General features: G+C 39.3%; 1 protein-coding gene across 1 annotated transcript in view; it reads left to right on the forward strand.

Annotated features, from left to right (window-relative positions):
• Positions 1-1,451: 1,451 nt before the first annotated feature.
• Positions 1,452-14,399, forward strand: part of LOC105200039 — a 112,270-nt gene continuing 99,322 nt past the window's right edge. The window contains exon 1 of the mRNA XM_026132614.2: positions 1,452-3,913. Coding sequence (XP_025988399.2) covers positions 2,495-3,913 — 1,419 coding nt within the window. The 5' untranslated portion in view covers positions 1,452-2,494. The remainder of the gene's footprint in view (positions 3,914-14,399) is intronic.

Below are 14,399 nucleotides of genomic sequence, written 5' to 3' on the forward strand. Positions count from 1 at the left end.
TTATTTGTGTCTTCTTTTATTTTGATCATTTTTATGTAGTTGTGTTAATTTTTTCAAAACAATGTCATTATCTAACTCGAGCGTAGCAAAAGCAATAAAAGTAGGTCAAATAGCGAGCAAACAACCGATATTGTTTATATATGATCGATAATTTATATCGAATTTATATCGATTTTATCAATATAAAATTTTATATCGATTATATCATTTAAACAATGTAGAGATAAATTTGAAAGTTATTAAAATTTAACTGAACATGGTTAAGTAAAACCGAAACGTTTTGTAATAATTCAATAAATTAACAATTGTATGTAAATAATACGGTTGTCTGCTCGCCATTTGACCTACTCTTATATTATTGTTAGAATTTTATTTATAGAGAAAAGATACTAATACTAATATATCACTTTGTATTGAGATAATATGAGATAAATTGATAAACTAAATAATAAAATGTATTTTATGTATCAAACAACAAAGTTTATAAAATTAAAAGGCTAGAATTGGATTCTCTCACTTTATACATTTTTTCAGCATCTTATTATTATTACTATGCATTCGTGGATTTGTCGCATTCGACGCTATTTTTCTTAAGGTATTAAAGAAAATATGAAAAAAATTTACGAAACATCTCAACATTACAGTTGAAGATTTCATAGTTATTGTCTGTTCTCACTGAGAAGTGGTCTGGTTTATATTACACAGCGATTTTATGTTCCAAACTGCGAGAAAAATATGAAAAAGAAAGATATAAACAGTTTTAAGAAGCTACAAACACATAAAATGATCCAAAATTATCAATAATAATCATTATTGTTTGAATTATGCAAATTGCAAAAAAATTGTGCAAATTTTATTCTCGTTTTTCAAAAATTCGTTTTTAGCAGATTTTCTATAAAAAGAAGCCAAGAATGTGTAAACTATGAGTTTTTATTTCATTATCTAAGCAGATCACGTTTTTTATTCTTCAGTGCAATGTTTAGTTTTTGAGAGAAAAGGGTGCCTTCTTTAGTCGCACTGTGCCAGTGTGCGACTTTATTACTTATACTTATTTTATTTTTACTTTATAAATTCCCCATTATTTATGACATTTTAATCTTTTTTCTTGGTACTTTATAGTTTTACTTTATGTATTCTTCATTTTCACATTTTATACATCAGCTACACTGCTATATTGTTAAATTGTCAATTGTCTAAGAATATAGACTGCTATTGTGTATCTTTTTTACAATGGAATTCGTCCTTATCGTGTCCCCCTTCAATTTACTTATTTTTTGCCATTCAACATTTAAAATGTGAAAATTCATCGAGCGGGCAGAATCATCGAGCAGGCAGACGGCAGGCCGAGGTGCGCCGAAGCAGACCGAGGCTGGCCGAAGGTTCGAGCGCTTGCGGGTGCACACTCACGTGCGTTATCATTGTATGCGTCATCCCCTCTGCTCGACTCTCGGCCTGACTCTCGTCTTGAAATCGGCAACATTGCTCCGACTGGCCTCAGTCGTCCGCGACATTCTGTCCGCGATACGATTCGGCGCGAACGTGTCGTGTCCTCCTCCGAGCCCCACTGAATCGCCTGTATAGCAACTACCCCCGTCGAAGGAACCGGTGATGAACGGAAGGGATTCGTGACATTACGCTTCAAAATCATCAAAATCGAATGATACATACGAAGATCGTTTGGGGGGTGTCCTTTTGCAAAAAAATATCTCGAGATAATAATCTGGTGAATGGTGAATAAAAAAAACATTCGCGGTTGCTGGATTGCCTGGAACGCGGTGAACGAGACTACTTGTCTAGAGTGAATCGTAGACTCTCGGCTCACAGAGTTCAAACACGCGGACACTTGACAATTTTTGAAAGATAAGATTAAAAGGGTAGATTCTTGTTTAAGACAATCGGCAATTTATGGAAAGTGAAGTGGTGCGAGATAACATTGCCACGAATCATCTTCGCAAAGGAGTTCCGATATTTTCTGTGACATTCGGGTGATAGAAGCAATCGGTGATCGGCATTCGCGATTTTGCAGCATCTCTTACGTCGCCGATTGGTGCACTGGAGCCACGCCAAAAGGAGTCGCGCTCGGGATTGCCCCGCCGTTTCAGGTTCCGTGGTCACCACGTGGTCGTTGCAACCTGGCCGCAGCATCGCCGCGATGTGCGGTTAAATTTAGAGGGAGATAGAAACAAGCCTGTGGTCAGGGAAAATTGACGGTTCGCGGATTAAATTATCGGCTGATCAGCAGACACAGTCGAATTCGGCAGAGCGCGGCGGCGGCGCAGCGTGCCGATCTGGTTCGATCGATGGAATGATCGACGCAATATCGATCGTCACGAGAGCTGTTACTGGACAATCGAGCCGGCCCGATGCACCGTTGAGGGACACGCGACCGCTGAGATATCGAAAGGTGATCGACAGGTACGATCGCGCGAGAGCCGCAGTCACGTGGCCCGTGATGATGTAAGGTGACCTGAGAGAACGGTGCTGCGGAGACGAAATGACGCGCGACAGGAGGCTGCTGTTGTTGCTGGGCCTGCTGATGGTTTACGGCCTCTTCGTAGTCGAATGCCGGTACCATCAGCGCGAGGATGCGACGACGACGGAGGCGAGACACCGACATAGGCATAGGCACGAGTCTTCGACTCGAAGAGGTCACCACGAGCTCGACAGAAGATCCTGGCAGGAAATGGACTATGAATACGACGGGGGCTCCGAGGATCCGATCGACGAGGATGACTATGAGACGCGATCGTATTACGAACATCCTCGATCGCATCATCGATCACCGCAGAAGAGTTATCACAGCCGGATGTTCGAGCCGCGTTATCCGTCTAGGTACCACGACGGATATCACGTTGCAAGCGGCTGGCACGATGAGAATAACGACAGGCGTAGAATCCCATCGTGGTATAATATGAAGAATCATCGACATAAATCCGGCAGGACCTATCACAGGTCCGCGTATTCGCGCAACCGTGACATGTCGGACTACGACGACGACACGGAGGAAGATTACGATTACGAGAGGCCGCATAGGTACGGAAACGGCGGGGCGGATAAACACCGCGAACGATGGAGAAACTCTAGGCGATACGCGTCCTTCAGGAGAGACTGGAGAAATAAAATGAACGGTTATCACGGCGCGAGGAGGCATCGTTTGGAAGATCGCGGAGGCGTCATCGATCATGGCGACGCGGCGAGATGGACGGACGACTGGAAAAGAAGATCAAACTCCTCGGACTCGAAATATCATTTGCCGAAGGAAAAGGACGAGCGAAAGGCGGAGGAGGACGAGGATTACGAGGATCACGGCGGGCTCGAGGAGGACGACAAGGATGAGGACGAGGACGACGTCTGGAAGGATATCGATGACGACGGAAACGAGGATATTTCCGAGGAGGAAGAGCTCGATAACGATTTCTACAAAAGCGAAACAAAGGCACCCTTGAAAACCTACGACGATATCATCAGAAGACTCACGTCCGACGATCCGACTACTCCGAAGACTACTGTCAAGAGAGATTATCGGAACATCGAATCGAATAAGCAAGTGAAGCGAGACGACTACAAGAATCTCAAGTACGAAGCGAGGAACGTCTCTAGACCGGCGGACCTTCTCACGAGCGCGCCCCGTGCTACTGGTACCATGTCCAATTATTTCGCAAATAAACGAACTGCGGAGAACTCGACTGTCAAAGCCACTGCACATAAGCCTTCGAAGAACACGGTCGATGGGTCAGTGGTCAAGGGCCACGATCGGCAGGGGGGAAAGACCGTCGATACCCAGACTAAGACCAAAAGCCTCGAGCAGGATTACGACGAGTACCTGAACAGCCCGGATAACGAGAAGGAGGACGATCTCGTCAAACCTGGAATCGAGGACGATTCGACCATGCAGGCGGATGTCACTAATACGGTGAGTAATAATCGTCGCGAAGAACATTGATTTCTTCTCAAGTCCTTCGACAATTGAAGCGGATAAGTAGCATGATATTTTTTTTTAACTGTCTGATATTTCTCGTGCTGCTAATCTCGGCATAACGAAGAGATTGCGCAATCGTGACAATAGCAGGAAATTATTTAACAATCATCGGCACGGCATGCAACAGTGGCGCATGTAAGCCATGTTGATTTTAACACGTAAATATAGTTATTACAAAGTTCAAAGTAATATCAAATTACAGCAATTGATTGAGTAATTTTCATAATTATGCTCGCTTGATGAGAATCGTGTTAAGAAGGAATGATCGAAAGATCATTCGAAAATGCTTCAATCTGTTCAAAAATTGTATAAAATATATTATTTAAAGCAAATCTAATATTATATTAGAACTTCAAACTAATTGACCGTGCAATTTCTGAGAAAATAAAAGCTTAAGTTGGAGTTTTATGCATAGTATCGTTGATAGAACGATTGATATATCATGTGTTACTTTTTGAAAATCACTATATACATGAAAATTTTATGAATAATTTGAGTAAACCTTTATATGCATTCTTACAAAAATTTATCTCCATTGACCATGTAGTTTTTTTTCAATGTATAAGTAAAAAGCTGATAAAAATAGGCTTACGAACTAGAAATGACTTTTAAAGAACTAAAAAAATTAACAAAAAATTTAGCTAGTGCTGTTAAAAAAAAATGTTACAAAAATTGTTGCAAATTGTTACACATTAGTTAAAAACTAAGCTGTTGTAAAGTTCCAGGTAGGCAATGAAATATGCATTGGAACAAATTAGCTATATTTAATTGCTACAGTAACGACCAACATTTTCAACGGCAAAACTAACAATATGCATAAATAATATGTAAAATCACATTAACGATTATCGGAAACATTTTGTTAATTCAAATTTACAGTTAAAATCAATAATGAATTCATGAAATCCAAGTACATGCTAAAATTATAAAAATTTTCACGTTTTCAATAAGTCCCATTTTTAATTGAGATTGATGAACATCTTTAAAAACAAATCGCCTTATTTGAAGACGCACGGAGAATTGCTATACATTCGATCGATCGTTGCGACGCTGATGCGGGGACACAGATCAATTCCGAAGCGCGGATGTAACTCGCTTTCCAAGAAATGACAGAACGAATGAAAGAGCGCTTTCGTATGCATTCGATGCCGTCGCGAAAGCTGGAAACCGTAAAGTCAGCCGTCGAGTTCTCGATCGACGTTACCACGGTGGAGATTAAGATCGAGTCGAGGATCCGAGTGGAGAGCCACGTACGCTCGCACACGAGAGCCCGATCTATCTACCGAGCTTTTACCTCTCGTGAACGTGCCGTTTGCATGAAACACCCGAGGAAAAGAGCACGCGACGCGAGGAACTTCTGTAACTGTACCCGAAGAAGAACCCTCGCAAATCTATCGGCGATCTCGGCAATCGTCTTCCGTACCTTTCCGGATACGTACGGTGATCTCGATCGTAATTCTCCTCGAACGCAAGCTCGGATACTTGATGATCGCCGCTAATTTGCAGTGCTGTCATTATTTGCGAGAGTTCTTAGTTACATCGCGATCTCATTGCGTTCTCATTCGCTCGGTTCGAGGTGGACAGCACAGAATTACAAGATACGGCTCTGCACTGAAAGAAAACGAAACAGTTCTGGCAACTGTAATTTGATAACTCTGCAATTTTACCTGCCACTAATTTTACGAAGTATTAAGAATTAATGTAGTACTGAATACTAAAAAATATGGTCTCCAACAATTTATATGCACTGCTAATTGATAGTAAAATAGCGATTCAACGTTAGACAGTTATACAGATTTCAAATAGATTACGACAATTACGTTTTTTCAGTTTACACCATTTTTTTAACGTGAATAGAATATAATGTCATAATAACTAATTAATCATTTACCACAACACATTTTTCGTATCAATAATAAATTTTTCGTTGAGACTACTTTGTGTATACAAGGCGGAAACGTCTATTAAGTATTCATATACGACCAGAATAATTACGAGAGCGGTGGAGCAGTCACAGCACCTAAGTGCTAGTAAGAACGAGGGATCTCGACGGAATTCGAATCAGTCAATTTTATGATCTTTGGATTTTTCTATAAGTCATCTAACAAATGATTACTATATTTTCTTAATATATTTTCTTGTTACAACTTATTTATAGTTTTAATTACAACTTTCGCATCGATATTCAGAAACTATATTTAGTCAATACAGGTAGGCCTTATAGCAGAAATCTTGCTGAAGCCTCACCTTTTGCTTTGTGCTCCGTTGACACTGTATCTTTCTGTCTTTATATCATTACGTGCACTGAGAGAAATGTTTGGTAATATCAACTAGCGTTTGATTGAATAATAATCAAATGAACTTTATAGTTATAATTGCTAAATATATAGTTGTTTTCACCAAACGATTTGTAGTCTTAACGAAATAATTATTTTCGTACAACAAATTACAAAAAGTTTTTGCTACTAGTAACTTATACAAAATTTATGTGATCACTATTCAAACAAACGTTATTGATCTTACCAAACGATTTTTCTCAGTGTGTAGTGGCGCAACAGCGATACAGAACAATAATAATAATAACTTCATAGCATAATTAAGACGCTCAAATTTCTAGTTTCTGGTGCGGCTATTTTCTCCGAGTGTGCGGCTTCTGCCAGCAATTTGTTTCGATAAAGCGGAACGCGTCTCCGAAGAGCGTCATACTGAAAATAACAGGCAGCAATAAAGAGTGATTTACTATAACGAAGAACGCTGCAAAAAGATTTATTTCTGACAGGTTTATTTATATTAGCCTATTCGTGTTTACCAGTAAAATTAATTTTGTCAACGCCGGATTGCGCAATACCGGCGCGTTCGAAGATCATGAATTGATCGTTTCGGTGTCAGTGTGTCGATAGGACGTAATAAGATCAATGGAACAGCGTCTTTTTGTCAGTCATTCACGTAGTCACGGGACGCGAACCGGATCATTCGAAATTGTTCGTTCTGCGCTGCCGAATTCAAAATTAACTTTCACGAGAAACATGGGCTGAAGATAGCTCCGACTTGCCTTGAAACATCATTTCGAATTTTGACAACCATCGTATTGCACGAAACTATGTGAGCACCTGTTCGCTATATACCTAGTACGCAACGGTGATGACACTCTTGTCAAAAATCATTTTGTTTCGCGGATGGTGTCTTCATTATTTAGTATATAATATTTCATATTCACGTAAGCATCTTTTACTCCACAATTTTTCGTTTCACGTTACATTTATATAATTATAATTGTCAGCGACATACTTTATAATTAAAAATTTATTAAAAATTAAATTTCATAATGAATAGTATCCGACAACCTTTACATAATAAACAACTATTTTTACACATTTAATTCTTATAAATTTGATTATTAATTTATTAGCTCAATCATTGAGCTGTAACTTGTGTAAATTCGCGATTAAAGAAAAGATTAGATGAGACCATTCTGTGAATCAGAATCCCTGACCACAATGTTGATTATTCTCATCGGTGCACGTTGCCAAACTCATTTAGCGGCTCTTTAAGATTGTTCAAGTATGCACTGTTTCTAAGAACTACTTGAGATGCATTCTATCGTAGATGCTCAGCGTTATTAATGACCGGCGTATCTGCGTGAGCCGCGGCGTCGGTGATTCTCCTCACCTACACAGAGCCAAGATTAGATTGACCTTGGCAATGCGAACCATGTGGCGTCCGGCAAAACTTCTCGTTTTGCTCGCGTCAAAACTTCTCGAATTAACGTTCACAGGACTGATCTGGGAAATTGCCACCCGCTAAGCGCCGGACATCAGTAAGACTGACTTATCGTCAACAGAACATCGGTGCAATAACAGTCGAAGAATTTATTTACGGAGCGCGAAATATACCGCGGGAGAAAAGGTTTCCAAATATTATTTGAGCCTTACGTCGATACACAAACAGACGAATATTATACAAGTGCCCACACAGCGCACTCTGTTCATAAAGGATCTCCGAAAATGTTCTGGCGGAGAAGGGACACCTTTGAGAGGATGCTACAGTGACCGAAGAACTTCCTCGACGTCGGCATTGCAGATTATTTTTTGAGGGAGACCAGGCTATCGCTCTTTGTCCAACACATAGATCTGTCTTTGTTTTTCGATTATTTCGCCATCTGCAAAAAGACCTATCAACTACAGTCACTACTCTGCTTGCCATTGTTTACGTGCGCTAAGCGAAATTTGTACACGTACAGCTGTTTACATGTTAAACTTTTTTGTTAGGCTTTTGACTGGAATGACACACAGTCAGTGTTGTTCGTTAGAGTTTTCTAAAGTGCGGCCTGGTCTCATTTCATACATATGAGCTACAGAACGTTAGTAAATGACAAAAGTTAACCTCGGTTGACAGATCCACGAGCCAAGAATAAATAAATTTTTAACTTTTTGTTCGATTTTCTTGTAAAATTTACCAGCCCGCACTTTGTTTTGGTGCGTACTTTTATTCTGTAAAAAGATTTTGTAATCTGTAGAGCCAATTCGAAAATTAATGAACACTGTAATGTGTCGGTAATTCACGTCACTATAGCATCCTCTTAAGAAGGTCCGTGTTGTATGAATAATTTCACGAGTACGTCACGGCACATTTCGAGAAAAAAAAAAAAAAATACACAACGGCGCGGCGCAGCGTAGAATCAATAGGCAGAAAGATCGATTCGTTACTTTGGAAATACGTTTCGACAACGAGCTCAGCGCTCCTTACGTGCCCCGGCGTTAAACGGGAACGCGCGATGCGTGGCACCTTAATTTCGCGGTAGCTCGCAGCGACGACGACGTCGGCAGCCTCCTCGAGCAAAACGACAACGCGCGTTCACGGCGGCTGTCGTCGCGATCGTGCTTTCCCTTTTTTGCGCCAATTTACAAAGGTAAACCCGCCACGTTCCATCGACTTCTGCATGCCGGCCGGAGCGGAATTGCCGCGCGCCGGGGGTAATTGAGCAATTTCACCGCGCGCACGTTGTCCATCCGTGGTTTTCCGTCGTAAATTCACGTGCACCGATGCCGAACGATCAAAGGGAATCCTCCATCGCCACCGGCTACCGGCCGATCGGGCTATCAAATGTTTTCGTTTCGAACGACCGCAAACTTCATTGCACTGTGATACGGGCGGGCAGACGTGTATACGTGGGTACGTAACCTTGCATATTTAGTTGATGATTAATCCCAGTGACCCACATACGACGACGAAACATTCAGTTAACGTTCGCGCGCACGGGTAAAATTAAATTAGACGGGAATAATTCGACGCTTCGCAGGGCGGCGACTTGAAAGAGCCCTCAATTTTCCCGTGTACTTTTTATCCACGTTCCGGTTTACTGCGCATCTTCAAAAGCTGCACGACTCGCGAATTATGCGGAACTGACTGGCGTTTAATTCCATTACGTTAGATCCTCTAAAAATATCTGATCCAATATTTATGTGCGATATATGCATCTTCAAACGCCAAGAGACAGTAATATGTTGAAACGAGGACAGCGAATGTTTCCTTGAGATAGAAAATAAATTAGAGATAGAGGAGTAAAAGAGACGTTACATATATTGATATTTGTTTATATCCTAACAGAATGGCAATATCAGTACTCGTTGCGCAATATATTGACGCTGAATATTATAAAAAAAAGACCTATTAGATAATGTTCCGATATGATATAACAGACTCGCGAAATTGATAATAAAAGTGAACAGAGAGGCTAGTACGGTTAATACAAGTCGAGCGCGGAAACAATCGAGATAAAACGTTCTCTTTGAAGAAATGTCGAAAATATGAGAGCTGCTGAACACATTGTATCGTTGATTGTCGCGCTGACAAAACAACACGATTACTTGTCCATTTGTCTATTTTTGTACTTACTTTTATTTAACTTTTTATAATTTCAACTGCGTGACTCTTATGGAAATTTATAATTCTTTCGATTATTTAAGTTAAGACAATTGCTAAACCTGAATGGAATATCATGCCCGATGTATTTGTGCATAGCAGCTGCACGTATCTTCACAAAGGCAAATCAGCAGCAAACTGATTTGTGGCGCTCATCTGTACGTATGCTGAAGACGAGCCGAAATATTCATTACACATAATTTTCTCTTAAAAAGAAAATTTTCTTGAGTTTCGATTTATTTCCGCCCAGCGACTACCGCGCTTACCGCTCGGTATTAGTCGTATTTCTTTTCACTTTTATAGATTTACAGATTCCATTATCGTTCCTTACAAAGCACGCGAACGCATCGTTTAGACTTTAATCGCTAATCCAACGTTTTCTTTATCGTTTCGCACGTCTATCTAAACGACACTAGGTTAATCCGCAATTGACCTACCTCTTAGCGAAAACATCTTGTGCAATGCAAAAGTACAATATTAATTTTAAGATGCCACTAATTGCTAGTAAATGCACGTTAACCTTATCTTGCTCGTTTCTTACGATTCTCGTTAAAGCGTTCGGGAGAATGACGTTCGAGCGTTCTTTATCAAAACTGAGGAAGGCCCATAAAGTCGTGCGGAATTTTATGATAATCGCCATGCGCTGTCTGCATAGAATGATGAACGTTAAAAGTTAAAGTTCGCGCGAATGGATCGCAAATATGTCATTCTCCGAATCGAGAGTTCGATTTATCTACGTATTGTATCAAATAAATTTCCTTTACGTCTACGTTTTATCTCACTGGCATATTTTTCACGAAATGGAATACTTCCTAATACAGGAAAATATTCGAAAGTAGAAAAATAACCCTGGGAATTTGAGAGCATTTCAATGCATAATTATTTCAAAAATTAATTTTAGTCTTTTTTTAGATTCCATCTACATACTATTTTATATAAAAACTAATAGATAACTTAATCAAAGCTCTAAATATCAAAGTAATGTTGTCAATAAGAGCCAACACTATACTCGTGTGTATAAATAAATTTATTGTATTAAAAAAAAACAGACGCTTGAGATTTCTAGTTCTGAATTATCTTCAGTGTCGAAAGTTAGATTACATCAGTCTGTAAAATATATCTCGATCAGTTCAGTGGCTACACCAAAGAGCACCGTCATTTTACATTGTTAACTAACTGCCATTTCAATAACATTTGAATTTTTTTCACTGGTTGTCTCCTGTATCGTTTATTTTAACTCATAAATACTTTTGATTTTCACGCGATCGAAGCATTTCAATAAAGTAATCGGCGAATCTCATAACTTACTGTCCATTCTGTGACGCGTTTTTGCCGCGGAGCGAAAAACTGGCATAGAAATGTCAATTGAAGTCTTACATCCACTACCAAGAAGTCGGCAAGAAATTAAACGGCTCACAGATTGTGTGAGTCCTCAGTATTTTAATTTGAATACTCCTTTATTATTATACGTTATTTTTTTTTTTTTTTAAGTTTGAACTTTTAGTGTATTTATTTTTTATTTCACTACTTATTTTTTATATTCACTGTTCATGTTTTGAGCCACTTACCGTTAATCCGATGTTCATGTTAACAACCACAATCTTGTTCATATTTATTTGTTTGTTTGCAATTTCATATTATTATGTTTAGCTGATGAAGGCTCCGCGTAGTCTCGAGACATTAATTTTTGTAATAATCTCATATCACAATCATTTCTTAAAATTTTATATTAAATGCAATGTAATTTTATTTTATTTTACTATGTGTCTGTCTTGGCCTTTATAATTTTACATTCTATTATAGGTTGTTTTGCATTCCCGAGCTTGACATTTGCTCCTTAGATTACGATAGGTTTTGATAATTAACGATTGAAATTTCCGTCGTGATGAATAAAAAAAGAAGTCTACCTTATATATACACGCGCGAATAGAAGAGATAATTACAGTTCTCAATGATTACAGACTAAATATTGGCATATTCCTCGTAGTTTTTCTAGGCGATGCGCGAGCCGTTCTCGTATTTCATCCCAGCGCATGTTACATCCGGAGAACTCTACGGATGCATGCATAGCAGCCTCTCAATCCCGGGGGGATTGATGCGATACGTTTCAACAACCTTCCTCCCTCGGTAAACAGTCGATGGACTTCGCGGAAGCGCTGTTTACGCGAAGCTCTTTCGGTGTTCTCTTTTTCGATCCATCCGCTCTTTGCGCTCCCAGATCGCCTCCATCAGTGAACCTTCGTCTCGATTTCACGCAGCCGCGTGCTCTCTCTCTCTCTCTCTATCTTTCCTCTCTCCTCTCTCTTTCTCTCTCTCGAGTACGCATCGCCGAAACGTATCTTCGCCCGACTGTGCGGGCATTAAGAAACGACTTTACCACCTGACCGCGGCGAGGAGTGCTCATAAATCCGCCGTAAAGCTTACCGCGGAAGCTCGTTACCGTGACGCATAAAATGCGGTCGGCGCATCGCGAAAGATCCGGCGTCCGCGAAGGAAGGATTCGGCGAGAGGATCCGCACGAGTGCGGATTTACGGGCGACACGTAACGCAACGAGGCATGAATTATAAAGCATCAGGGATGCATTCTCTCCCTGTAACCGCGCGAAAACCGCTTCCCATTTTCGGCGGCCGTAAAACGCCGGAGCTATTTTCGAGGGTGAGTAAAATATGCTGATGGTGCGTGCGCGAAGAATTATCGCGAATGGATACGTAAATCGACATGGTGCATTTAAAGGAGAATTTGAATTACCGATAAATCATTGAATACGACTCGTCATCAAACGCCCGGGCGAGATAGCGGGATTAACACTGCGAACGTCAAATGCAACGCATTCCTTATCTTTCGCAACTTACAATAAGTCGAAAACTACGTTGACATGATAGAGCGATTTCAACATACACGGAAAAAAAGATCAAAGTGATTGTATCCTGTAAGACCTAGTACTCAATATAATAATTCTTGCTGTTTCTAAATAATTACATGGTAAATTGAACAAACTCTAGTATGTCGTGCAGCATGTCAACGTGACTTGTTTGCAGCGATCGACTGTTCAGTTTGTGTAATCAAAAGTAAAATTTTCTTGTGTTTCTCATGATGTAATATTTCGTGGAGAAGTCACTGATTTTTATAACTATCAAGTGGTTATTAATTTTCGCAACTCATATTATTGTGAATTTAAATTATTATGTATTTATATCTTTGTTTTAAAGTCCTGCTTATAATCAAAGAAAAAAAAATTCTTTGTAAGATAGAATGAATTTGGCCTAGCTCAATAATGAGTACGTACACACATCAACTGTAATGCTTTTTTTCTTTTATTACTTCAGATTAAAAATTTTAATTTACATACTAAATTGCGATTCATAAGCCACAGCTTTATAAGGAAGAAAAATTAAGATAAGTCAATTGTTTACTTAATGGATCGTCAACGAAGATGATTCTTTATGTACTCTTATACGTCAATATGTCAAGAAACATGTCAATTTAATAAACTTGCAAACTATAAATTTAATATGTTGGATCACTTTGTTATTCATTTTTCTAACATTTTTTGTGAAAAAGAAGAAAACATATAATTAATAACACATACTGAATACATATGTATTCAATACGACCTAAGTGATACTTTTCTTAAACATCTACTTCATTCACAAATATTTGAAATTGTCCCACAATTTTAATTAATGTTTAGAAATATTTCCTACTTTGAATCCGGCTATGAGTTTTTAATTTTAGACTCGGCAAAAAATTGGAAAAAAATCAAAGCAAGTAGGCCATATAAGATAAAGTTACCTTAGCTACCGCACACAGATTCCTGCTGCTGTAATTACTCTTTCTTTTCCGTGTAGATATTTCTTCGTTCTTTCATGTGATCAGTCATAAAATTTTTTTTTACTGTAATACGCGCGCAATTAAGACCGACTTTCCTTTCTTAGCGACACAGTATTGCGCATCGCGCGATAATTGTATGTTACTCATTATTTCTAAAAAATTAACATAGTCATTGGACGATGATAAACGACAACAATCGTCAAAAAGTTGACCGACATCGACATGGACAGGCGTCAAAGATCATCGAGCCACTGACCTACCGAGATAATGATTCGTCATCGTTGTCGCGAAATTGCTTTCGAGTCTAATCTACGTGTGCATCTACTTGAGTGGTGAATTGTCGCGAGAAAAATTCTGATGAAATCAATAATCAAGTCTACTTTCTGCTGTGCTTTCTCCGACGCAGGATAGGCTAGACGTGGGTTTATTAATTATTCATTACAACGAGAATTAGTACTTCGCCACAGCTGAGCTCGAGACAAATTACTTATATGACGTCATATTCTGACAGCGAAAGCATGAAAATTACTGCCGCGTTAGCTGCCACGGCAACTTGTTTTACGTAAATTACCATAAGTTTATAGCTCTCATTTAAACATCTTGATCACGCTATATTGCCTTTTCTAATTCGACAGTGCGCAAAGCGCGAGTTACAGGATAACATAT

Source organism: Solenopsis invicta, chromosome 5, assembly GCF_016802725.1.
Source record: "Solenopsis invicta isolate M01_SB chromosome 5, UNIL_Sinv_3.0, whole genome shotgun sequence".
In the NCBI taxonomy this organism is placed as follows: domain Eukaryota; kingdom Metazoa; phylum Arthropoda; class Insecta; order Hymenoptera; family Formicidae; genus Solenopsis; species Solenopsis invicta.